At 47.7% G+C, this 26,678-nt stretch overlaps 2 protein-coding genes and 3 non-coding genes across 12 annotated transcripts in view; all 5 read left to right on the plus strand.

The window, feature by feature from the left end:
- CLMP (CXADR like cell adhesion molecule) overlaps positions 1-5,940 on the plus strand; it is a 49,660-nt gene extending 43,720 nt beyond the window's left edge. The window contains exons 7-8 of one of the 8 annotated variants that reach the window (XR_015706031.1): positions 976-2,322; positions 5,276-5,940. Coding sequence is in view for 1 of the 8 variants with exons in the window: in XM_087763304.1 (XP_087619430.1) it covers positions 976-1,270 (295 nt within the window). In the remaining 7 variants the exon portion in view is untranslated. Of the gene's footprint in view, positions 1-975; positions 4,664-5,275 lie in introns of those variants that run through there. The other 7 variants (XR_015706032.1, XR_015706027.1, XR_015706028.1 and 4 more) reach the window with 7 other exon arrangements.
- Positions 5,941-7,898: 1,958 nt separating this feature from the next.
- On the plus strand, positions 7,899-13,358 carry HSPA8 (heat shock protein family A (Hsp70) member 8). Its single transcript, XM_087763303.1, has 9 exons — positions 7,899-8,056; positions 8,884-9,093; positions 9,627-9,832; positions 9,927-10,079; positions 10,182-10,737; positions 11,067-11,269; positions 11,597-11,795; positions 12,120-12,352; positions 12,878-13,358. The coding sequence occupies exons 2-9, from the start codon at positions 8,889-8,891 to the stop codon at positions 13,073-13,075; spliced, it is 1,953 nt and encodes a 650-aa protein (XP_087619429.1). The 5' UTR covers positions 7,899-8,056; positions 8,884-8,888; the 3' UTR covers positions 13,076-13,358.
- Positions 10,903-10,993, plus strand: LOC148054990 (small nucleolar RNA SNORD14). The gene has a single exon (XR_015706115.1). It is a non-coding gene; the product is annotated as a small nucleolar RNA SNORD14 (small nucleolar RNA).
- On the plus strand, positions 11,415-11,511 carry LOC148054991 (small nucleolar RNA SNORD14). Its single transcript, XR_015706113.1, has one exon. It is a non-coding gene; the product is annotated as a small nucleolar RNA SNORD14 (small nucleolar RNA).
- Positions 12,435-12,531, plus strand: LOC148054992 (small nucleolar RNA SNORD14). The gene has a single exon (XR_015706114.1). It is a non-coding gene; the product is annotated as a small nucleolar RNA SNORD14 (small nucleolar RNA).
- Positions 13,359-26,678: the final 13,320 nt, after the last annotated feature.

A 26,678-nucleotide genomic window follows, 5' to 3' on the forward strand; every position in this document is an offset into this window, starting at 1 on the left:
TGAACAACTGTGCTTCTGGATTTAGCTCAGGGTGAAAAATCCCCTGAGCTCCTGTGTGCAGAGTTGAGAAGCCTCGCCCTGAGCGGGTGTACCAAGAATGCTGACGCATGTTCTTTGAAGTCATCTGTTACATGCGTGTGAGGTCTGCCACTTAACTCCCCTAAGCAGAGATTGGTCTCTAGCCAATCGAGCCTAAAATTCTCGGGAAGGAAAGTGCTGGAAAAAGGTATTTCCAGGAATGAGTTTTAGCTGCTCCTGCCCTTGAAGAAACCTCTTGCCTTGTTCCATCCTTATTTCTATTTGTAAAAGACTGCCTGCCCTCATACGTCATCTCTATAATCCATTCGGCAGCTGATTACTCTGCCTGATGGTCAGGTTGCCAGCAAGAAGGTAGTCTCTGCTGGTTTCTTCCTTTCCCCTTTTTCTGTACTCTTTGCTTTCAAATCTTGTATGCCTTTTTATTTTTAGTTTGAGCTTCAGCCTCTTGTATCCCCTTTTCACACATGACTGTTACCTCTTCTCTCTCTCTCTGGGCCCAGTTCTTGCACTTCTTTCACTACCCATGTTTTTTTTTTTTTTAACTAGAAGAACTGGTCTCAGCTAGTCCTGTCTAGGTCATCTGTCATTATGAGTAAGGATTACAGAGCAGACAGTTCTATCTGAACCGTTTGCACTGACACTTGGCATTCGTTCCACAGACCTCAAAGCTGCACACAAAGAGCCAGTCGTGTGCAGCATGTATTCTAAATCCATTTGACCAATAGCTCCGCAGAGCAATAGGGAGTTCAGTCCACAAAGTTAGGTAGGACAGAATTCAGAAAACCCTGTAACTTGCTCAAACTGCTGGACAAACATGCCCTGGTGATTTGCAGCTTCAATAAGCAAGTGCTTATTGCAGCAGCAATTCAGTCTGGTAAAATGTATAAGCATTTCTGTTCTCATGGTATTTGAGCCCTGTCATCTGTTTGATTGCAGAGAAGATGCAGAGGCACCCAAGGCCCATCTCGTCAAGCCCAGTTCCTCTTCCTCTGGTTCCAGGAGCTCGCGCTCAGGTTCCTCCTCAACCAGGTCGACAGCCAACAGTGCCTCTCGCAGCCAACGGACTTTGTCAACGGAAGCTACTCCCCATCTAACTCCTCCCCAGTACAGCCAGAGGGAGACAGAAGGAAAAGAAATTGAGCCAAAGAAAGTCGACTACACTAACCTGATGAAAATGGGAGCAACGCTGGTCATGGTGCCTGCCCAAAGCCGAGCGTTCCAGACCGTGTGACTGCTCACCAGCCGCCTGGAGACTCCTGCTGTCCAGAAACACTTCACACAACACCAGCCACATAGGAATTGTTAGATTAGCTAGTTATCTTCCTGGTCAGCTTAATTTTAATCACTTGTGATTATTCACACCACAAGAAGCCCTCCCACTCAACTCTTTCTTACATCTTCCAGCACTGAGGTTCTGATACAGATTTTTTTTTTTTTTTGAAGAAAGATACATTTGAGGGAAAAGGGAGCTGCGTTTTTAAATTATCTTTTTTTGGAAATGGAACACTGAGCATTTTAAAACTACAACAGCTAGGCGCTGTACAAATGAAATGAAGCCAAACCTCAGGATTTTTCAAAAGGCATCAACAGAGACATAAAGACACATAATATTCCAGAGAGGTTTTGTGGGGAGGGAAAAGTCTCTTGTACCGGTTTTGATGAACTTTCTCAAAAATGCATTGTCTTATCTGAAGATTTTGAGGCAGACTCTCTGCTGAGGGTAGTCTGGTGTTCAACCTCAAAGGCAACTGACAGACACTTCACCTTTTCTGCATTCAGTCTTCTAGTGAAGTACTTTTGGAGGCTGTAACTAAAGAGGAAATGAAAGGATCACTCAAAAAGGTCAAGAGATGCAGTATTAAGGTATGTGTCTGAACTAACCTCTGTACTAAAGAGAAAGGACCCTTTATGTCAAGGAAACAGAGGTGCTTTAATTGCCAGAATAAACTTAATGATGCACCCAGAGAGATACGGCCAGGAGCCTGAGTCTGCTTTTATGGTCAGCACTGCAAAGCTGCAGTAACTCCACTGGAGTGGTATCTGTGGCAAACGAGCCTTAGTGTGATGAGAACTGGGCGCTGAATCCAGAATAAGGGCAGTACCTCAAAAAGTGAGGGCCACTAATCTACCAAAAAGCCTGGACGAAGCATTTGGAAGATATCTTTGCTATCGCCAGGTTGTGAATTCACCAGTTTTGGGGTAAGCTGTGCTGTAGAAGCATTATGGAGAGCTCTTCCCAAGACTCAACGAACAGCATTCTTGAGCTGATCTTCAGGCATCCAGGTAAGACTGAAGGATAGAGTGACAGAGCATGTAGTGAGGAAAATACACCAGGGATAGGTAAACAAGCACAACGCTGCTTCCATTAGAAAGTATTTGTGTGCAATGTTCCATTTATACGTGAAATGCTGGGCCACGTGCTATTGTTGAGGCTTAAACCTTAGCATGACTCGTAAAAAATTGCAAGAATCATAAAAATATTTTCTGTGATTAAATTAGCCAGAATAAACGTTTCCAAGGAATATCAAGTCTTGCACTTCAAGTTGAAGGCCAATAGGAAACGATGAGAGATAGGGACAGGGCTTCCTCTGGGGGCAGATGTTTGCATAATTCTGTCATTTATATTTTCCTGTGAAGGACTTGGCTCTGAGCACTGCTACACACAAGGCACTGAGCTTGTAGGTTCTAGCTTCCTGTATTCCTGGACTGATGATTTTCTATTAAAAAAATGAGGGTACTTTTTTTTTTTTTTCAGTTGAGGGAGGGAAGGTTCTCTCCAATTTGTGGAATGAGTCTACAGGAGATGGATCAGCATAGGAGAACCACAAATCTATAATTCTTTCACTCCAGGGACTGTAATTAATCTCCTTTTCTGACTGAGACCCAGAATTTTAGGTTCTTTGCTTGACATCTCAGGCAATCTGATCAAAGCCAAGCCCTGCTTGAGCTACTTCCTTATGGGAAATAATTTTCAAACTCGCCATATACTATCTGAGAACTTCTCTTCCCAGTCACCCATTTTCATCGCATGTACCAAAACGTCACTTGCTCTCTCTACCCCAGAGTCAACGTAGCCACCCTTGGCAGGACAAAGTACTGATCTGTTGTGCAGGGAAAGCAGTCTTGAGCCACAGATTTAAACAAAGGAGACATCTGGTATTAGGTGTTTGATAAGCTTCTACTTTTGTGACAGCTCCTGGTGTTGGATACTGTGTCATTTTACCTAGACAGTTTCCCTGGATCCTCCAGAGGCACATTCCTGGATCAGCTCTGTTTTGGTGGATTTGGTAGTGGCTGTCACTGCTTGGAAGCAGCAGCTCTAAGTGTCTGTGATTCCTCTGCAGTTGCTCTTTTCCTGGACCCTGATGGCTTAGGCACTCCAAAGTGCTTACAAGGTACTCCAGAGCTGGGAAAGTCCCAAAGAGCATGAGCAGGACTGCTAAAGTAGTTTGTGGCTTCTTCTGTGGTTGCTTGTTGTGCTTAGTGTTACCTGTGTTGCATCTGAGGATACTTATTCTATGCATATAAAAACAGGAATGCTTTTCTCAGTAAAGAATACACGCCTGAGCAACCAGAAGCTTATTACCACAAAATAAGGGTAACAATTCAAACAGTTGAGCTGGCTACAGTCCGAGGACCAAATGCTGTAGGTTAGCTTTGAGTCACAGGCCAGACTTGCAATTAGCAAAGAGGAGGATGCTCTGTCTGCAGCCTAGAGGCCACTTGCTGCCGGCTAGGAGAATTTGCCCAGCCTGCTCCTGGCAGTCTTTCCTGGAGGCCTTTGGGAATAGGCTGCAGGACAGATCAGCCGTGGCAGCCCTCTCCTGCTCTTCAATTCTGCTGGAGCAGAGAAGTCCCTCTTTGTCATATGAGCTCTCTCTCTTATTGCATAGGATGAAAGGTTGATGGATCTTGGGGAAAAGAAGTTAGTTGGAAGCCATTGCTCTGAAGCCTCGTGTGTGTGATCACTCTCGGCTGTTCCTAGCCCTGTTCGGAAGCAGGCGGTATGCGTGCCTGCTATCTGTACCCTGTAAACAAACTGCGTCAGAAAAAGCACCGTGGCAGTCTCCTGCCGTGGAACAAAGATGTGTGGCCCTGGTTAGAAAGTGTGGGCACCACGGTGATCTAAAATCACAAAGTCTGAAACGCTGTGGGGCTTTTCAGACCACACATCAGTGATCTCACAGGTGAATATAGAGTCAATTCTGCACTTCAGTTGCTAGCATGAAGCCCAAAGGGAAACGTTCATTACTCAAAGGAAATACGAGAAGGAGATTCTTTTCAAAGGGACATTTTCTGAGCTCCAGATGATACTATCAGGAGTTGCACAAGGGAAGCAAATGAACCATAAGCCAAACTCTATTTTGTAAATAGTGTACTTAAAGTGTTTACTGTCATATACCAGTTATTACTAGTGTGATTAAATGCATACAATGTTATGTAGCTTTCTTTTGTTTCTCAACAGCTAAACTAAGCTTACATCTCTTCTACCTGCTATAATTGGTGTACTTGTACTGTGTCTGAACAACTCAGAGGAAAGCAAATATTTATTATTGATTCCTTTGAATCAATGATTTCATAATTTTTTTTTGTTTGGTTGTTTTATAAATAAACGTGCTGCAGCTTAAGTGCTACAGCTCAACTAAACTTGTACTAATGCTCCATCTTCTGTGGTGTGATGTGTTACATGCTGTCAGGCTGAATCCAAGGAAAAAAAGTACAGAGTCAAAAATACCATTTTTAAGCTAACAAAGACTATGTGAATATTTGCGTAGAAACTGTGGGGAAGCTGGTCTTTTTCTTGGGTATTTTTTTAGTCTAAATTATGTGACATGGTATGAAATACGTGAAGCCTCGGGTGTATTGAAGTAAACGGTGTTTTGACTTCCATGCAGCTATTTCGCCTGAGATATTTTGGCTGAGGATGTAGATGCTTCACTCTAATATGGTAAATAGTGCCAGCACAGACACAGCACAGATAGAAACCTCCGGTGACATTGCCCTCCTACTCTCGCATCTGCAACCTTACTTCTGAACCACCTGGTGCGTTTCAGTTCATCTCCTGAACCGGGCGTGAGATGACAATGAAACCTTGAACAACTAAGAGCTGCGTTCAGACAGTTTAGATCTTCTCTGCAGATAAACATTTTGAACTAGCTAACAGGAATCTCCTGTCAGGGAGATGTAGGTGGAATTGAGGGTAACTAAACATAACTGTGGTTGATTTCTCTTGCAGTGCTTCAGCCTTCTTTCCCCGAGGGTGTTTTGCGCAGAGGTCTCCCAACATCAGCAATCTTCTTCACTGAAATCTGGGAGTAAAAATTGCAACATAATTACACAGTATTTAAAACAAAACACAGTGACAACACAGTGGTCTCACAGGTGTGTCCTTCTGTCTATCCCTGATTCATGAGGAAACGCTATTACTGGCTCCCTCCTGAGTTGATGACATCCAAAATCCTGATGAGGCGATACACATTTTGAGAGGGGTTGTGCAATTGCATACGTTTGTACAGTATCAGGAATCTTGGGTTATTTTTAACCTGGATCAGTTTGTACTGACGCACCTAAGGGGAAGAACACAGTGGGAAAGGGAAGGGACTGCCTTGGAAATGTGCCTTGGAAAACTTCAACTGGGGCGTGCAGATGCAAGTGTTGTATAAGTAACAAATGCTGCTGTTGTGAATAGGAAGTGTGTCTTTGATAATCTCCGCTCTCGTCCGGATTTGGCTTTAAACGCTTAAAGGAGAAGCAGTGCTTCATCTCTAATGTACTAAATTAGCTTCAAAAATAATGTTGGAACTCACTATTTAAAAAAACTCCATGCAGAATACTTGTCAGCGTCTAGCCTGCTGGGCCTTCATTTTTCTGATCTACAGTAAATGAGTTACTTTTGTCCAGCACGTTAACAGCCTTTAATTTCTCATGTAATGAGTCATTTGCCAAACTGCCCTCCTCCCTGCACTGACTCACTGTTGGTTTAGGCTGCCTTCACTTGCTATCAGTCTGCTGTGCAAAGTACGGTTGCACATCTAAATGTCAGTATTTAATTTCAAGATGCAGGTAGTGCTATTCTTAGGTCCTACTGAAATTCTGCCTGCGATTTAAAAAAACAAAACCAAAAAAAAAAAGCAAAGGCAATCCCTTGCTAACAGCACAGCTCCCATGAGACTTGGTGCTGCGCCGTGTGTTCAGTGCAAGTTAGCACTGCGTGCCTGAGGAGCACCTCCCCGTAGCAGCCTGTACTCTGCACGGGGTGGAGCGCGCTTTGCCTGCTGTCCCTGGTCAGGTACGGGGTGATGGTTTGTATTGACTGCCCTTATCTTTAAAGGCACGGGAGAGTGACAGCTAGCGCTCTATGATATGGGGCCCCTTTCCTTTTCCCACTGCACCTCCTGTCTCTAACCTTGTCCACCCAAGTTCCAACTCAAGACTATGCTTTCTGTTGTCACCCAAAGGTCCCGATTCAGGTTCCAGCCCTGTGCGTGGCAGAGCAAGGACAGGAGCCACAAACTGTTGCTTGACACAAGGGGCTTCCCGTGGGTCAGCACGCTCGCCACATCTGGTGGCACCAGAAATGCTTTTTCATGCAGACCCCCGACTGTAGAAGTTCCTTTTTTCCCCTTTTCCCACCGCACAGGGTCGCAGAGGCTGGCCAGGACACGGGTTGTGCCTAGCCCTCCTCCTAGCGACTCCCTCGGACTTTTCCACTCAGCATTTTATGCCATGTAAACATTTGATGCAATTCACAGCGCTCCTGCCCGGGGCCTGGCCGTACGTGATTTATGACCTCTGGTCAGCTTTCAGCCTAAGGCACCGACACCAGCTGAGCGGTCGCGGTCGTCCATCTGCTCCCTCCATCCCCAAGGACGCTGAACAGCCCCAGTTTTCCACCCTTCAGAGCCTCCATTTCCTTTCTGCTTTAGTAAGTGATGCTGAGAGCGTGCCGTGAGTGGCGCTGACGTGCGAATGTCACGTTGTCCCTTAGCTCGGTTTGGTGCGTTAGCACTGATTATGGATGAGAAAAACTTAGGATGGATTATAAAGCAGGACTGGAGATGCTGCAAAGGCCGGGTTCTGCTCTGAGGAGAAACCGGTGTTGCCCTAAAACAGAGAACGTGGTTGTCTCTGCCCGGGTGAGAATGAGGGTGCGGGGAGAAATCAAGGGAACGCTGCCTTTGGCCTTGTTAGACAGAACGTGGAGGATGAGAGCAGGGTGCCGGTGCAGACGATCGCACTGAGCGAGATGTACTGAAGCAAATGCTGTAGGAAGCCTTTGGGGAGCGTTAGGCAACGAGCTGCGAGCATCAAAACGAGAAAGGCCGCCATTCCCCCCGGGGCAGAGGGCGATCTCCCAGGGCTGTGCCCCGGGGCAGGGCCCCCCGCACCTCCGGCTGCCCCGCACGGCGCCGCCATTTTGAGCCCCCCGCCCCGCTTCCCCCTGCCCGCCGCCCTCCATGCAAACGAAGCCGCCGGCCCCGCGATCTGATTGGTCGTTCTCACTCCAAGGCGCGCGAAATATGCAAACGAGCCTCCGAACGCCGCGTTGCAATTGGCTGCCCGTTCGCTCCCTGGCGCTCTTTCGCTGCCCCCGCCCCCTCTTTCAACCTACGCTCGTCGGTGTCGTCACCCGCATGCGGCCGTTGGAGGGCTCTCATTGGCTCCCGCGCAGGCGAAGCCCCACCCCCCGTCCGTTGCGGGCGGGGGCGAGCGGTGGGCGGTTGGGGTGGGGGAGAGGGGAAAGCGCATGAAGGTTCGAGAATACCGGCCGGCCGGCGGGCACGCCCCCTTCCTGCGCGTCACCACGGGCGCGGGTTCCGGCCGGCGGCCATTGGCGGGAAGGGCGGCAGAGTGCGCCAGGGGATTGGCTGGAGCGGGGAGAGGAGGCGGGCGCTTCTGGAAGGTTCTGAGCGGGTATATAAAGGCGGCGGGGCGGGCGCCCCACGGTCTCATTGAGCAGCAGACTTCGCCCAGCCGCTCTCCTTGCGCGCTGTCCCGGCCTGACCGCGCCGCTCAGGTAACGGGGCCCGCCGGCCTGGGGGGTGGGGGGAGGGAGCCAGCCAGGTAGGTAGCTAGCTAGCTAGCCAGCCAGCCAGCCAGCCGACCAAGGTGCTTTTGCAGCGGGAGAGGCCGTTGCGCTGTGGGGGGTCGGGGGGTGGAGGCCCTTTTGCCACTGCGGCCGTGGGTTTTTTGCTTTCCATGTGGTGCGGCGGCTCTGCAGAACCGTTTTCTCCTAAATTCGACTTCAGGGCGATTTTTCCGATTTCTGTCCCTTTGTCGTACTGAAACAGTCGGGGGGGGGGGGGGAGGGAGAAAAGACACTCGGCGCCCATGTTCCTTCCCGCCGGGAACGCCTGGGGATGGGGGGGAGAGGTGGAGCTGTGCCCGTGGCGGGGGGGGGGGGGGCGGGCATGCTGGGGTTTGTACCGCGTCTGTGGGGCGGGCAGGCATGCTGGGGTTTGTAGTCCCCGGAGGCGCGGGGTGGGGGCAAAGAGAGGCCGTGCGGGGCCGCCGTGTGGCGGGCGGGCTCTGCGTCTTCCCGGTGGGTCGGGGTGGCAGCGGGCCCGGGGCCGCGCCGGGCCGCGGGGGCGGAGCGGGGACTCCATTTCCCAGCAGCCACGGTGTCCGTTTCCGGCCGCGTGACCCGGGAGGGACGGAGGGGCATGACGGGAGGTGGAGTCCCGGGCCATGTGCTCCGCCACGTGGTCGGCCGCCAAGCGGTGGAGCTTTTAAATGCGCTGAAGAGCAGCTGCTGGCAAAGCGTGGGATAGCAGCAACGAAACGTCTTGGTTCGAGTTCAATTTTACGCCTCAATCTTACTTATTTTTTTTTGTTTTTCCTCAGACAAGATGTCGAAGGGACCAGCTGTCGGAATCGATCTTGGCACCACCTATTCCTGTGTTGGCGTGTTCCAACACGGGAAGGTGGAAATCATTGCCAATGACCAGGGTAACCGGACCACGCCAAGCTACGTTGCCTTCACAGATACAGAGAGGTTGATCGGCGATGCTGCAAAGAACCAAGTTGCGATGAATCCAACCAATACAGTTTTTGGTAAGGCTGCGAGATTTCCATAGTTCATGTACAGAAGCCTAGCATGGTGATGGCAGATGTTCCTGGCTATAAGAATTACTGACTGATAGCAGGGTTAAAGCTTCCTCTTGGAAATCGGACCTTCTAATTTATTTTTAGCGTGAATAATACAATTGTGTTACTAACAGTTACATTTTTATTATGTACTGGGGAAGTATGTGCCTTATAGTTAAAAACTTGTCTTGCTGCGGGTTGTTCTGGGCAGTTAGTGTTAAGTGGCTGCGACTCAGTGTCTCGGTCTAATTCCCAGACTGCGCTGTGGTTTGTGGGGCAGCAGCTGTAGCTTCATTGCTGCGGTGGCTGTGAGGTGACACTGAATTTGTGCATATCCCAGAGGTGAAACTTCGCAGTGCCTGCAGCTAGGTCTTGATAAGGCAGAAATAATTACAGGTTAAGTATAATGTTCTAGGCATTTGTGCATTGTTTTGTAGGAAGAGCTTGATGATTTTTCTTGTGAATGAACATACTTAATATGGTCAACTATTATTTTCCAGATGCAAAACGGTTGATTGGGCGTAGATTTGATGATTCTGTTGTCCAGTCTGATATGAAGCACTGGCCTTTCACTGTGGTGAATGATGCTGGCAGACCAAAAGTCCAGGTGGAGTACAAAGGCGAGACAAAGAGCTTCTACCCAGAAGAAATTTCTTCCATGGTTTTAACCAAAATGAAGGAAATTGCAGAAGCATATCTTGGGAAGGTGAGCTTTAGGACTTCGGTGAAATGTAATGAGTAAATCTGTATGCGTGAGTAGTTAATATATGTAACTGACTTCTTTGCTTGCTTTTTTGCAGACTGTTACCAATGCTGTAGTGACTGTACCAGCCTATTTCAATGACTCTCAGCGTCAGGCTACAAAAGATGCTGGAACCATTGCAGGGCTCAACGTACTGCGAATCATCAATGAGCCGACAGCTGCTGCGATAGCCTATGGTCTGGACAAAAAGGTATGCGAAGGAGTGACTCCTGTCTCTGATGTCCAGCTAGTAAACCTGCTAAGCTAGCAGCAGAAAAGAAATGGCATTACAAAAATTGATCTCTTCTTCCAGGTTGGTGCTGAAAGGAACGTTCTTATCTTTGACCTGGGAGGTGGCACCTTCGATGTGTCGATTCTGACTATTGAAGATGGCATCTTTGAGGTGAAATCCACTGCAGGTGACACTCACTTGGGTGGAGAAGACTTTGACAACCGCATGGTCAACCACTTCATCGCTGAATTCAAGCGCAAGCACAAGAAAGACATCAGCGAGAACAAGAGAGCAGTTCGTCGCCTCCGCACCGCGTGCGAGCGTGCAAAGCGTACTCTGTCTTCGAGCACGCAGGCCAGTATTGAAATTGATTCTCTCTATGAGGGTATTGACTTCTACACATCCATTACCAGAGCTCGCTTTGAAGAGCTGAATGCTGATTTGTTCCGTGGCACCCTGGATCCTGTGGAAAAGGCCCTGCGAGATGCCAAACTCGACAAGTCGCAGATCCATGACATCGTGCTGGTTGGTGGGTCTACTCGTATCCCAAAGATTCAGAAACTGCTGCAGGATTTCTTCAACGGCAAAGAGCTGAACAAGAGCATCAATCCTGATGAAGCTGTGGCTTATGGTGCAGGTAACAACAAAAATCTACATCTTCTGTGTGCTAAAACTGTTGGGTGGTGGTGTTGGCGAACTCCGTATTATCTGAACTACAGTCTCAGAGCAGTACTGGTGTAGCCCCTAGGGCTTCCGCCTGAATCGATAAAGCTTTTCAAAGCCGTAAAAAGCTAGCTGTGACTTGCAATGATGAGTCAGATTCCAAAGCCATTCGTAGTTTCCACCAGAAGTCTACTAATGATGGCCAAAACCTTCCTTGGATGTCTGAGCGAGCCATGAGCTTAACTGTAGTGTGCAGTGTATCTGTTGTGGGGCTCTTAATGGTTTTTTTTTCTCTTCCCCTAGCTGTTCAGGCTGCTATTCTGTCTGGAGACAAGTCTGAGAACGTGCAGGACCTCCTGCTGTTGGATGTGACTCCTCTGTCTCTTGGTATTGAGACTGCTGGAGGTGTCATGACAGTCCTGATCAAACGGAACACCACCATCCCCACCAAGCAGACTCAGACATTCACTACTTACTCCGACAACCAGCCTGGTGTGCTGATCCAGGTAAGCAGCACTGGGGTGAACTGATGATGCACTTGCATAACTTGTAAGACCCTGCCAACACGGCTGGTAGTTGATACTTGACACAAATCTTAGGCCAGAGGGGTTGTGTTCTTCCTGTTAGCAAGCGATGCTAGTAAATAGCTGGTTGCTGTGATGAAAGTGATTCCAAAGCCATTCGTAGTTTCCACCAGAAGTCGAAAGACTTGTGTTGGTCCAAGTACCTTCCTTGGATGTCTGAGCGACCATGTCACTTCAGGATAATAACCCATTATGATTTAATAATGTGTGGTCAAATTTATGACTTAATTTGCTGTTTTTTCTTCCTAGGTGTATGAAGGAGAGCGTGCTATGACTAAGGACAACAACTTGCTGGGCAAGTTCGAGCTGACTGGTATTCCCCCTGCTCCCAGAGGTGTACCTCAGATTGAAGTAACCTTTGATATTGATGCCAATGGCATCCTGAATGTGTCTGCTGTGGACAAGAGCACTGGCAAGGAGAACAAGATCACAATCACAAATGACAAGGGTAAGGATCGCCTGTTTCTGAGGGTGGAAGCCTGGCTAGCTCCTTCAGTTTGGCTTGTCAGACTCTGCCTTCTGTCTTTATCAGAACTTTGCTATAATGTGTATGCACCCTGATTTACAACCACGAGCCTTGTTTTTAGTGGAGTAACCTGTGAGTTTCTAACAGCCCATGAAGTAGTTTTAAGATGAGGGCACTGAGTAGTTTATGGGCCTCTCTTATTGCCTGCCTGCCCAAAAGTCTAGATTTTGTCATTTGTGGTTACAATCCCCTACTAAAAATGAGTGACTAGAAAACCATGATCTGAAACGCTGCTGTGTTCTGTAGGCCGCCTGAGCAAGGAAGACATTGAGCGGATGGTTCAGGAAGCAGAGAAATACAAAGCAGAAGATGAGAAGCAGCGTGATAAAGTGTCTTCTAAGAACTCCCTGGAGTCTTACGCATTCAACATGAAAGCTACTGTTGAAGATGAGAAGCTCCAGGGCAAGATTTCTGATGAGGACAAGCAGAAAATCCTGGACAAATGCAATGAAATCATCAACTGGCTGGACAAGAATCAGGTATGTCATACTCCATGTTTAGTTAGTGTAGTGTCTTCCTGAGCTACGAAGAAAGCTCCAGCGGATGGAGGAGAGCTACTGGTTGCTGTGATGAAAGTGATTCCAAAGCCATTCGTAGTTTCCACCAGAAGTCGAAAGACTTGTGTTGGTCCAAGTACCTTCCTTGGATGTCTGAGCGACCGCAGCTTGCAAGTGTATAGCTTTGAATTCCTCCTAATTCACGCTGGCTAGCTTGCAAGTATGATCCCCTCTAACCTTACATGAGGCCCTGCTGCTCTGGGAGCCCTGTAAGCTCTAGGCGTAATTGGAGGGAGTCCTAAATCAGTGGGTTGGTTTTGTTGGAGCTAGACCAAGCAGAAATACTCTTGGCATAAGCCTAATGCACGTCTGACTTGGTGGGGCTGAAGACAGGCTGTAAATCATAGCCCAGACTCTTGAAATACATAAGCCAGGTCAGGCTAGTTAATGAACTTCTGGACTGTGCTCAGTGTAAGCAGCAGGTACTGAGCTGTTGTCCTTTTTCAGACGGCTGAGAAGGAGGAGTTTGAGCACCAGCAGAAGGAGCTGGAGAAGGTGTGCAACCCCATCATCACCAAGCTGTACCAGAGTGCAGGAGGGATGCCTGGTGGGATGCCTGGCGGGATGCCTGGTGGATTCCCTGGTGGTGGAGCTCCTCCATCTGGTGGGGCTTCCTCTGGACCAACCATCGAGGAGGTGGACTAAAGACATGGGGAAATGCATTCCACTAGCAGTTAGTATTGGAGGACCCCCAGGTGGGGGTTAGATTGAAGGACCCAAACCTGTAGGCACATCTGGGTATACTTGGCCAGATTAAAACTCTCCATAACTGAGCTGCTGTAAAAATAAACAAAAACATTTTCTGGGCATTTTAAATACTTGAACATGTGCACAGGAGGGCAGATGAGAATACCATTGCACTTTACAGTACTGTAAACAAGTGGAAATGCAATTCATGTCCTAAAGAATAAAAACTATTTAATGGGCATCACAGTGTTTCTGTCTTCTTTGTACATATGGGCCAGTGTGGAAAAATAATGTGAAAATAAACTTAATGGTAAATGAAGGTTATATATATGAGCGTGTTCTAACTACAATAATGAATGCAGGCTCCAGGTTAAGACTAGTGTCAAGAGAGGTTTCCAGTTAAAAAATGGCTTCATGTGCTGTTTCTGAAGCTCGAGTAATAAACTGAAGGCAAGCCTCATCTTCTGGAGGACAAGGCTGTTGGTGACACAGGAGCATCACATTAATCGGCAGCATAGGCTAAGCTTCACTTTTGGTCCAAGATTATATTCTGAAAATCTGGGCTGAAGAACTAAGAACTTCAAAATTCAATAAGAGAATTTTTAGTAAGAGTTCTGGCCTAGAGCCCACAGCAGCTTTACCTGCGTTCTTTCTCAGAAATCTAATTGTAATTGCCAGTCCAAAGCTGATTTTGCCCCATGGCCACAAGGTGTGGGAGCAGGGCTTCAGGGAAACGGGGGGTGGTGGTGTGCAACTAGGTGCTGCTGGGCAGTGTTGGTGTGTACCATGCAGGATGCTAAAACAAAAAGTAAGCCTGCATCAAGGAAGTGGTAGGTGAAGTTGAGTGACCTCACTCTTCAAAAAGTCTGGTAGCATTGTCAGAGGAGAACTTGGAGAGCTAGTTAGTGCTGACCCATGGCAGGAAAGAGCATCTTTAAAGTATGATATAAAAATCCAAAGTGGATGATCATCCTTTGGGCCTGGAAGCATTTATCCGTGCAAGGATCCCCTGCCCCTTGCAGGAAAGCGAGTTCAGAGGTGGCTTTCCATTTAGAGCTGGGTGGGGAGCGGCTTTGGGCAGCCTGTTCAGCAGTTGTAAGCAATTCTTGTTGCTTATTATATATTATATACAGTACTTTATTATATATTAGTATATCTATTGGTATATACATAACACGTTACATATAGCACCAGCAGTACTGCTCCCAGTGAAGCCTGGTGCAGTGGAGTGGCAACTTTCATTAAGTTGTGACTTTAGACCATAAAAAGCATCACAATTACTTTATTGCTTATTGTATATAGAGGGATTATTCAGAATAATCAACAATTCAGTGCTGCTTATTTTTAATCTGGGAACTTCATGAATTAAACCACTTTCCTGTCTTCCCAAGTAACTTCTTAACATTGGAGAAGAATTGAGGGATGTTTATTTTTTTTTTTTTCCCAACAGCAGTGCTTAACCAAAGGGGAAAAATGCTGCTGTGTAGCTTAACACTCGCATTGCTGCCCCTGAAGCGCATGTTCCCTGGTTGGAGGGACCGATTTACCGGGCTGCCTGCTGAAATGCAAACAGGGGAGCAGCTGAGAGCGTTAAAACGCTTTCCATAGCATTACAGCAGGACAGTCCTGCTTACGTACAGGTATTTTGGATCCTTTTTGGGATCAGTGGGATGACAAAAGGGAGATTGGGCATGCTACCTCCATCCTGCAGGACATTGGGGGAAAAAAATGCGTCTTGATGCAGCGATGTGCGAGCTGCAGGATCCTTTGTGCCACACCTTTCCTTATCGCCTCTTGCTTTCCTGCCTCTAGCACCAGCAGTGCTGCTCCGGGGGAAGCCTGGCACAGCGGAGCGGCAATTTTCATTGCCGTGACTGCAGTGCATAAAAATCATCACTGGAATAGACTATTCCAGTTGGAAGGGACTCGGAATGACCATCTAGTCCAACTGCCTGGCCATGTAACTAAGCGCATTATTAAGGGCATTGTCCAAATGTCTCTTAAACACTGACAGGCGTGGGCCATCAACCACCTCTCCAGGAAGCCTGGTCCGGGGTTTGGGCACCCGCTTGGTAAAGAAATGCTTCCTCGTGTCCAGTCTAAACCTCCCGTGGCGCGGCTTTGAGCCGTTCCCGTGTGTCCATCCCTGGATCCTGGGGAGAAGAGCTCAGCACCCCCCTCTCCACATCCCCTCAGCCTCCTGTTCTCCAAACCAGACGAACCCAGAGTCCTCAAGGCCATGCCCTCCAGCCCTGTCACCAGCTCTGTTGCCCTCCTCTGGACACATTCCGGCACCCACGCGTCCTTTTTAAGTTGTGGGGCCCAGAACTGCACACAGCACTTGAGGCGAGGCCACGCCAACGCTGAATACAGCGGGATAATCACTTCTTTTGACTGTCTGGTTACTGGCGCCCCGGATGCCTTTCTGCAGGGCTGCTCTCCAGCTGCTCCTCTCCCAATTTAGACTTGTGCCCGGCATTGCTCCATCCCAGGTGCAGACTCTGGCACTTGTTCAGTTTCATGCCATTAATGATTGCCTAGTGCTCCAATCTATCTAGATCCCTCTGCAAGGCCTCCTGGCCCTCGAGAGAGTCCACGGCATCTCCCGTTATAGCATCATCAGCACACTTAGGATGTATTCACCTCCTGCCTCCAGATAACTGATAGAAACATTGATCAGAACTGGCCTGAGAATGGAGCCCTGCGGAACACCGCTGGTGACCGGTCAGCAGCCAGATGTTGTCCCATTCACTACGATCCCTTGAGCCCTGCCAGTTGTCCGGTTCTTCACCCAGGGCACTGCGTACCTGCTCAGCTCACAGCTGGACAGCTTGTCCAGAAGGACACTACAAGGGATGGCACCAAAAGCCTTTCTAAAATCCAGAAAAACTGCATCCATTGCTTTCCCTTCATCTGCTAGGCGGGTGTTGTGGTTGAACCCTGGCCGGCAGCTCAGCCCCACACAACCGGTGGGATGGGGGAGAGAATCGGAAGGGTAAAAGAGAAACCTCGTGGGTTGAGATAAAGAGACTTTAATAGGTAAAGCAAAAGCTGCATGTGTAAGCAAAGCAAAACAAGGAATTCATTCACTCCTTCCCCTCGGCAGGCAGGTGTTCAGCCATCCCCAGGAAAGCAGGGCTCCGTCATGCGTAACAGTGACTTGGGAAGACAAACGCCATCACTCTGAACGTCTCTGGGTCCTGTCCCCCCCATCACCCCCCCCGCCTTTTCTTCCCCCAGCTTTATATACTGAGCATGACGTCATACAGTCTGGAATACCCCTTTGGTCAGTCGGGGTCAGCTGTCCCAGCCGTGTCCCCTCCCAGCCTCTTGTGCCCCCCCACCTCCTCGCTGGCAGGGTGCAGCGAGAAGCAGAAAAGGCCCTGACTCTGTGTAAGCACTGCTCAGCAACGACTAACACCTCCCTGTATTATCGACACTGGTTTCATCACAAAGCCTGAACACAGCCCCAAAGAAGCCACTATGAAGACATTTAACTCTATCCCAGCCAAAACCAGTGCAGCGGGTGACCTCAGCGTAGGACAGTGACTTAGGCAGGGCTGTCCCTTTGCCACCCCACCTTGTCACCGCCTGCTGATCTCCATGTCATTTGCATTGCCAGGAGGGTATTACAATTTCCTAATAATAACTGGGGAATAAGTGAAACATTAATTACACATTCTCACAAAACAGAGGGGGAAGAAAAGCACCGTGCTGTCGGATTAGTATTACACTGCAGCGTTTAAATGCATTTTAGCTTGAGCACGGGGGGGCCGGAGCAGCCTGCCTGCACTGGCGGCGTTTGGTCACCAGATGGCAGCATGTGACCACAGAATGGCAGCGAGGCACTTTGTTTTGCTTGCCCTCCCCAGGTTTTGAATTAAATCCCCCCCAAAATGTTTATAGCATTTAATTTCATCCGTAGAAGCACCTCCCGTTAATAGTGTGTAATGTCTTTATTGCCACAGGGGACACTAAATGAAAATGGTTTTTGTAAAGTGGTATTTTAGGGTATTTCAGAAACAGTGGCTGAAGCCAGCACAGTTTTCACAGCAGGGCATTCCTGGGCATTGTCAGAGCTACGATTTAAAATTACCAGTTTTGTCAGGCTAAGGGATGAGGTTTCACAGTACAAATTATGAATTTTTTCACAGGTACAGGCTGAAGGTCAGGCCAGACAGGTTGTGAGACCGAGAGGGGGAGAGAAGGGGCTGCTGCGGGGGTTCACAGTCACACCGGCACTTGCACGAGAGCATAGGCAGTTTTAGTGAAGTAAATGAATGAAAACAGTGTAAAACTTGTGAGTTTTTACATTCATGACAACAAAGAAGCCTGAAGAGTTGTGTGCAAAACAGGGCAACTGTTTTTTAGGTTAATGTATGGCCATTTTGAGAAGTTCTTGAATTCAAGTCCTTTCTTTTTCTTTTCTTTAAAAACTTGAATTCAATTTTTTCCTTTTTTTTTTGTTAAAAAACTTAAATTCAAGATTTTTCTTTTTCTGTCACAAGTGTTCCTCAATGAGGTGCAGATTGGGTAATAGGTTGGAATGTGCACAGCCGTCCCTGGTGAGGCTGACGTCAAGGGCAATCACCTGTGTAGCTGTCACAGTTCTCTGTTGGGTGCTGGTGATGCTGCTGCTCTGGGTGCAGGAACAGAGGCAAAGAAACAAATGCGGGTAACATCTACACGACTTTATTTTGTGTATCTTTTGAGGATCTTGTTTTCTTCCAAAGTGACAGAGTATTGAGCTTTATTTTCTTTACAAATGAGCAAGATCTGTCTCTGTAGGGGCAAAGAGAAGTAGCAATGCTGCATCTGACAGTGACAGGAGAGCTCTGCAGGAGGCCAACTCCCCATTCAGGTTCCCAGCTTTCCTGACTTGCAAGTTTTGCAGCCAAGCAGCTATTGCAATGGCTTGATCTTGGGCTGCTCAGCTCCTGTGCCCTGTGATACAACTATTTCTTTCTTGTAAGATCTGCCCAGTTATTCCCCTGCTCTAAGGGCTATGCAAGAGCTGGCTGCATGAATCAGCTCCTTTGGTTACTGCCTTACTGGAAAGGAGAAAGTTAATTCATACTTTGTTTAGGGGGCCTCAGAAGCTACCGAGGTTTCATCTCCCTGGAAAGTCTCATGTGGGTTGCTTCTCCTGAAGCTGTTAGGTTGCATTAGTCGGGTAACAGTAATATTGTGAAGGAAAGACCATTCGTTTTGAATTTAACACTGCAGCTTCCCCCTGGAGCCTCAGTGGTGAGCAGAGGACCTTTTCCAAGTCTCTCTGCTTGGTATTGAAATGCTGAGGGAATAGTTTTCCTGCATGGTTTCATACTGAAGTGCAGGGGGGTCTGAAATGCTGATGCCCAGGGGCAGCTACTCTCAAATGCTTTAGCGACTAAAGAATAGTCAGTGGAGTAAAGTCCAGTAAAACTGAGATCTATCAATGACCAGTGTTGCCTGTCTTAGAGGAAAGCATGAAAAATGTTTTAGTAAATAGGCTTAAGGGAGGGTTTTTACTTGATATTTCACCAGAAGAGGCTGAATTCGGCTCTGCTGAGGAGGAACCCTTGATTCCCTTGCAGGTAACACAAACATGCTGTATAGCCTGTTCACAAGGCAGGAATTAGCTTAAGGGTTTGTTTTACAAGCTCAGAAGTCTGCTTGGACACTGCTGACTGCTTTCTGTGTGTCTTCACCAAGGTGAATTAAATCTTTTTTCCTTTTCAAAGTGTTTTGGTGTCTGTTTTCAGAGACAAAGAGCACTGTGGCTGTTTTGTAGAACAGGCAAGGAATATGTTACTGGCTTGCCCCTGTAAAAGCTCCTGCTTTGGGGTATTACCAAATTTCCCTGTGTGTTTGTGAGACAGAGTGCATTTATTTTTTGATAAAGCTGGGACAGAGGTATGCAGCCTAAGTTTGGGCTTGAAGGAGATTCCTGCTGGAGTCAGTGACCCAGCTGGGGCAGAGCTTCATTCTTGCTAACTGGTGGGAAGCTGAAGCTGGGGTAGAGTCAGGCTGATTTTCCAAGCAGCCCTGTTCAAGCACCCAATTCAGCTTCTTGGAAAACCACAGCCTAAGGGTTACACCGGGAGTCCAGGAGCAGAGGTAAGAAAAAAACTCTGGGTTCCTTGTACAGCTTTATTATAAAACATTAAGTACTCTGCTATTGAGGGAGGGAAACCTGTGTTTGCTCTGGGAGTCAGACTTGTTTTATTTCCTACACGTACTGCAAAATGCAGAGAAAGGGAGCTTTGAGGGAGCTTTCACAGTTTCTTGAAGAACAAAGCAGTACTGAAAGACAGTTTTGGGGGGTTAAACACTCATGTTTTGCAAGTAAACCCAGGTTTATAATCTGCAGTAGCCTTAAGGATGATTAACCAAGCTCTGCTTGACTTTCCTACCTTGGAGAAGAGGGAACTCCCTAACCCCCAAAAACTGCAAGGTGCTGTTAACTCTTTCAAATAATCCTTAGGAACCCACACAAAACCAACCAGAAAATAATAAAAACAGCTCAGGAAAAGTGAAAGCTGGGTGTTCAGTGGTGGGTGGCAACAGCTGGTTGTAAGGAAAGGGCATGAATCAAAGTTGTGATTTGAAATTGCCATTATAGGAGGGCTTGCTGTAAAGGCAAAATGCAGCTAAACCAGGAGACCAAGCAGCCTCCTCGCTGCTCAGCCTCAGTACTTGTCTCCTCTCTCTGGTCAAGTGCCTGTTTTTTCATCACAAGATTGACTCTGTGGCTGTTTTGTTCAGGCTGAAAGCCAGGAACGCTTGCTGGAGGAGGTAGTCAATGCAGAGGTCCTGGGGCCTTGAAAAAGCGAGGATTAATAGGTTTGCTGCCTTTGAGCTGCGCACCCAAGTCAGCATTGAATAAAGGCTTTCGCTAGCAGTTAGGCGGCCAGGCTGCAAAGCCAGGGCTGCCCAGCCCCTCTGGGGTGCCTGGCCGGGGAGCGGGGTCGAGAGGGGTGGAGGACTGGCTGCTCAGGTGGGAACCCCCGGGTCCTGCAATGCAAAGGGCCCGGTAGCCCACGCTCCCTGTGCAGAGCCGTGTCTGAGCAGCGGCTGCGGGCAAGCTGGTGGGGGCCCCCAGTTCCTGCCCCCAGTGCACGTTCTGGGGGTCAGCCTGGAGCCCTGCGGCGGGGCGGGCTGCTCTGCCACTGCTTGCCCCACTCTTCCTCAGATCAGTTGATGCCTTCAGTTTTCAAGGCCCTTTCCACCAGCTCGAGAGGACAATACAACCTGCGGCAGGGGAATGCAAAGGCATACATGTTATGGGCTGGTTTATGTGATTCGGCAGAAAATAAAGCAAACCTCTGTGCATATCTGCCTGCGTTTCATGTATCGTGTGGGATTCTTTGACATTTAAAAGCAGCAACAGTGCACCTAAGCCTGGTATCTGGGAGCAAGGTACATACAATCACCTGATTTGCAATCTCTGCCCCGTCGCTGGATTTATTAGTAACACTGCCTTTAGTTAGCAGACAAATGGGTACTCAGCAGCCTCTGCTCAGCCCTCCTTCTCCCCTCATGCTTTTTCTGCTCTTATTCCACTATCCCACATCATCATCCCTTTTCTGTCGATTTTCCAACAATGCCTAATTCTATTATTCGGAATGATTTCCCACCGGGCGGTAGTTTATTTCTGTCATCAAATCTCTGATGAAATCTTTAGACATGAAATATTTAGCCCGATACCAACAAATCGCACATAGTGCTAACGTGTCACAAGCTGCCTGGAGACAGCATTAGGCTGTAATTTGAAAGCGAGTGAAGTGATAATGCCATGCGCACTGCTTTTGTGAGCATGCATTAATGCATCTTTTGCCAGGGCTAGTCATTGACAGCAAATCGACTCCCACTAATAGTATGCGGGAGGGTGGCAAAATTGGGGGTGATGCAGAAAATAAAGCATATTGACCAGCCAACTGCAGCGTCTCAGTAGCCTTTAATCTATTATTGCCCTTGATGGGGATGTTTTAATGCAACTTTACTGTCAATCGCATTTATAGTCGCACGTTCTGCCTGCTGGGGAGCACTGTGAAAATGGCAGAACTTGGATCATGCTGTTGCTTAGAGCTCATAGTTATTGATTGTGGCCAGGCTCAGGAGTCTGAGTTATAATTATTCATTAAACCATTTAATGGTTATCATATATGAACCCTTCTACCATTCCATTTAGGAAATGCAGCGAGCTTTAAGTTTTATTGCTAATCCATGTTGATCTTATTTTTCTTAAATTGTCCGATGCTCCCAAGTGGTCGCTGTTCCCCTGCCAAGGCTCTCTGCGTATTGATCCCGGGAGAGCCGCTCTCGGGGACGCTGGCCTCTCACGTGGCGCAGGGAGATGGGATTACACGCGAGTGAGCCTGCGTTAACAGATCATCCCAAATAATAACTGGGTGCCCCGGTCCCCTCTCTGACTTGTTTTTGCCATGGTGGAGTCACTCCCAGTTTACTGGTAGGGAAGCAAGAAAAGCCAGAAAATCTGCTTTATACTGCCAGCCCTGTTTGGGGCGAGAAGGCTCTCAATCTCTTCCCTTATAGAAGACATTCCGTGCCTCAGTTTCCCCGTGCCTCAGTTTCCCATTTGACCAATGGAGTTACTTGCCTTTTTCCCCAGTCATTTGGGGTTCAGGGATGAAAAGGGCCCATTATTACAACCAAAATCCTCCCCTTATTCAAAGACAGGCTGTTCATGCCTGTAAAGGAGGGAGGAAATTCCCCTTCCAAAGTGTTCTTGATGTTTTTAATGAGAATGAAAACAATTATGTTGTTTTTCTCATATAACCAGAGTATGGCTGCATCCCACTTGGTCCCAAATGTTTGAGGCAGCCTTAAAAGCATGGTAGGCAAAACACAGTCTGTCGCAGCATCTCTGACACTGAGCATTTGCCTCTCTTTCCGGGATGTGTCATCCTCAGTGTGGCAGCTTAGAGCACCTTGTGCCAGTGTGACAGGATTGCACGGGGTCATGGCAGAAACAAGGTGATTTTGGGGAGCTCCTCTTGGTTTCTGAACCTCTAGAGGTGCAAGAGCTCTTCCTGGCACTACCTCTGTGGGCTTTGGGCTTGTTTTTCTATGAAAGTCAGCCAAGTCCTCTGAATTCCTCTTCATTTCACTTTTCCTCCTTGTGAGTGGCAGATTAAGCCAGGGTTTAATTCCTGTAACTGGAAAGCCCCATAGGAATCAAAGGAACTGTAGAAATCCCAGGGACTCTCATCAGCTGCCCCGGGGCACGCTCCTGCCCTCTCTGAAACCCAAGTGCCTTTCAAAAGTCACACAGACCTCATGATTAAAATGTGGAAACACTGGGTGAACCCAGGTCTGGGGGGGTAGGAAGGCTTTGAGGAAGTATCTCGGTGTGCATTTGTATTCTGGATCCATTGAAAGCCTGTATTTGTTGGCACCTTTTCATTAAAACCCTGGATGCTCTGGAAAAGCTATAACTTAATTTGAACAAACTGATTCCTTTTTTCCGTGGGCAGGCGATACAGTTTCTGCAGAGTCCTTTATCAGTATTCTGTGCTGCCTTCTGGCAGCTGCTCATTTTATGTTGCCTCAACCTATGCTGACCTCATTTTCTATCACAGAGCAGTGAAGGATTTAGTAAAAATTAGTTATATTAGTAGCTCCCGATACAGCCAGTTTATTTGTGATATGACAAATATTTCAGCCATTAGGATCTTTCCATCTCTTAGCAGCTTAAATGCACTCACTTATATTCCAAATCACTGCTTAATTTAAAAGCCTATTTGTCTAGATTGTTGCAGGCATGAAAAAAAATGCAGAACACTTACCCTTTCAAATAGGCCTGTAGCACAACTGGAGTTGTGCCTGTGATTGGATCTCCCGCTCCATAACTTTACACTCAGCGAAGCCAGAGACTAATCACTTAGTGCACGGCAGAAGCACATCAATTCCACGGAGGAAGGGTGGGCGCGGCGCCGAAGACGCGGAGGCTGGATTGCTGCCTTCTCCCCGCTGCGCGGTGATTCACCGGCCGTGCCTCAGTTTCCCCACCTGCCCTGATGGGACGTGGAAGGCATTTGCCGGCTTTCTGGAGCCGCTCAGTCGCCCACCAGTTTGGGAATACTACGTGTGCAAGTGCAAGAAAGTCGCTGCGGGGTTGGGGAAGGGCTACAAAGCCACCCCTGACAGTCAGGGTGTTTTAGTGCCTGATAAAGCTATCTCTGAAGCGTGCCAGCTCCTGGCTGCTTGAAAAGAGGCTTCAGCTCCACAGGGGCAAGCAGGCAGGAGATATGTGCTGGTTTGATACTTTGGGGGGGGCTTTCATGTTTCCTGTGACCCGAACACTTCTGTAAAGTAAATAAACTCATGGCAATGCCTAATGTCTTCAGCCTTGCTGGCCTCTTTGCTCAATCCTACAGTTCAGGGAGGGAGGGGAGAGTGGAACCACAGGGAAGATGCTGGAATGCCCCATCCCCGGTGCTGTGCCTCCTTGAACGCCTCCTAGCATTCAGCCAGGCCATTTCTCCAGGCTTTTTTCCACACCCAGGAGGCCTGAATGCTCCTTTTAGAGACTTGCACATTTTTATTTGTTCGAGATAACATCAGGATGTAACTCCAGGGTTGCTTTAAGGAAAGCACTGTCTCTTGCAAAGATGACAGTGAAATCCCGGGAACGCTGACACTCCTGCTGCGTGAAGGTGGCCAGCTCTGCTGGGCAAGCTGGGCTGCCCTTGCCCTGCCCCTCTGGGTGTTCCCCTGGGGAACTTCTCAGTTCCCCTTTGACATTTGCCGGAGAGCAAACCCATGCTTCTCCCCCTGCCCTGAGTGTCTGCCTGGCCAGTGAAAGTCATTACAGGACCAGAGTTTTCTCTGCCAGCTCCTTCCCCCAGCTACGAGAGGAGCTTTCTGCCTGTGTACTGCATCGCCTTTCTCCACTGAGCAGCCTCCAGCTCTGATACTGGTTCCTCTGTTGGTCTCTAATGGACACGTTTAAATTCATGGGCTGTAGCTGTTTAAAGCTAGCGAAAGGGAGCACCCTCAAAGACTTAGTTGTTTTTGTCAAAGGGATGAGCTTTCGTTTGACTGGCTGTGAAGAATCCACAGGTAGGTTGTGTGATGCATTTGCTGCTTTTTCTGCCACCCTTGTTTTACCCTCCCTGCGGGGCTGCAAACCTTCCTCCCCCTCCAGGAGCTCCCGCCTGCCCCGGGGATCTCTGTTGGGATTAGACACACTAGACATTGCCCTCTGGCTTTTAGGAGATGAGACTCAGAGACCGAAGTTTATTTGAGAGTTAGAAAGGGCCCACAGGTTAAACCAGTTAATGTCTGCCTGCGGGGCTCCACAGAGGGAGCCAATTCCAAATCTTTACCTGGGGATGGTGTGTTATTCCTTCCCCTGGTTTTCCCTAGCCTTCTCCCAGTTAGGTAGCTGCTGTTTCTGGATCACACCTTGCAGCTTTGCAGAGCAGATAGTGCTAGATTTGATGAAGTACAGAGCAATGGGAAGCGAAGGAATTCACCAGCTCCGAAAGGCAATTGCTGAAAGTCTCATCTGCTTTTGAGGGAAGGTTTTTTGCTTGTGGCATCAGTCCCTTGGGCTCACAGGCATTGCTGGCTGCTGACAATTTTGCAGAGCATCCTTTATGGTTGTGAAGAAGTAAGAAAAGGAATTTAAAAGTAAAATCCTACTCACATGCAATTACTGCTTTTGATTGTGTCAGCTGGGATGTTTGACAGCTGCTCTAAAGGTAAATTGTCTCTAAAATGTATGGTATTTTATAGTAGGTTATGGTAGAGGATTCTGACTAAAAATAGTTATCCTAAGGTAATTCAGTCTTGATAAATTCTCCTGTACCTTTCACAATTAAGGAGTTACAATGGAGACATTTAATTGCTAGAAAAAGCCACACAAAACCAGAGCAAACTGTAATTCTTGCTTAGTTTCACTATTCAACTTGCAAGACTCTAGGAGTTCAAATGCTGATGGAAGTGTATCGATTTTCCCCTATATTGAATGCTTCCAAAAAAAAAATCTCAACAAAAAAACCCAACCCACCTCCCATGATGCAAGTCCCATGGTTCCAATTAAAATCACCTGTTAACTTAAAAAGGTCTCTTTTTAAAAAGGATTTAAAAGATTTTCATTTAATTGATTCAATGTAAAATGCCTTTTACAATTACCACTATAAACTACTTGTTTCCCACTGAGTAAGACCCAATTTGAGATGTTTATCAAGACTTTGCACTCTTCCCACTCTTCATACTGAGTTCTTAAATTCCTTATTGACAGCTTGCATCTGTCAGCAATGGATATTTTTAGTTTGTTGCAAGAAAGCTTTTAAAAGGTTGTAATGGCTTGATTTTGTCTCTGTGGTCTCAAGCTATAAATCAGCTCTGAATGGCCTCATAAGTGTGGGCAGTGCTGGGTGCCCTTTATTTCAGAACAGTAAAATGACATGATTTAACAAATTTCTTCTTTCTTTCCTCGGAGTATTTCCATACAGGCAGTGCTGTTTAGTGCAAAGATCACACCCCTCGTTTGTCTTTACTTTTTTGTGTCTTACAATAAACTTCTTCACAACTAATAAACATTGTGGCACTGATTGGTTTCTGCTGGAGCCTCTGTGGCTTTGATTGTGGGGCATATATAGAAATTTGTCCTCAAAAGACTGACACCCCAATCCCCCCAATTTAATTGAGAAAGTGCACTTTTATTAGAAGACAATAATTTGTTATTTGAACACATTTGCTATCTCACTGTGCATACAGACCATGGACACGTTATTTTTTTCAGCTGGGTAAGGTGAGACAGGCAGAATAGCACTGGGTTTGCAGTGCAGCGTTCATAGATGTCCCCTCATTGTATTTTAGCTCCCAAAGTCTATCAGGGGAGAGTTTATCCATCTAGAAAGCCACCAAGTTTGTGCCTGTGAGCTGGATGGTTTTACAGGCAAGTCATCCCCCACTGCCCCATATTCTGAGAAGGGGACCCAGACCCCAAAGCGCATCCCTTAACATAAGGCTGAAAGGCCACAGAAATTCTCCGACCACCCAGGGAGGAAGAGCAGCTGATGGAAGACAGAAAGAAAAGGGTTGTAATAAAGGATTCAGAAATCAAAGCCCACCTTGTTGGGTGTTTTGAGGAGGCAAGGGAGCTGTGGTGTTTTTTACTCTGGGAGCCTTCATCTGGGGAAAGGCAGTTTTCCCCTTGGGGTGAGGACTTGCAGCACCCTGAGAAATGAAGTCATTCCTGTAAACACAGCTCTCTGGGCCTGTGAAATACTAACATTTTAGCCATAAAACCCCCTACTTTGCAGTTTTACACCACGGGACCCTTGGAGCCCTCCGGTTTCTTGCAGAGACAGACACCAGGGAAGGGTCTTTCTGCAGAGCTGAGCTGGGGATATCCAGCTCAGCTGTGCTGCGTGTCTCCAGGTGGCTGCTGGCAACTGGGTTTTTCCCCAGAAAAACCAGCAGCTCCTCTGGGCTTGCGAATCCTTTGGGCACCAGAGGCAAAGAAATTTTTCTCCTTTGCAGTCAGCATGGTTTGAATTTAGCAAATACCAGTCCTGCTTCTGAGGGGTGCTCTAAACTCACA

Source organism: Nipponia nippon, unplaced genomic scaffold (assembly GCF_047370975.1).
Source record: "Nipponia nippon isolate SJK-2023a ecotype South Korea unplaced genomic scaffold, ASM4737097v1 scaffold_28, whole genome shotgun sequence".
NCBI lineage: Eukaryota > Metazoa > Chordata > Aves > Pelecaniformes > Threskiornithidae > Nipponia > Nipponia nippon.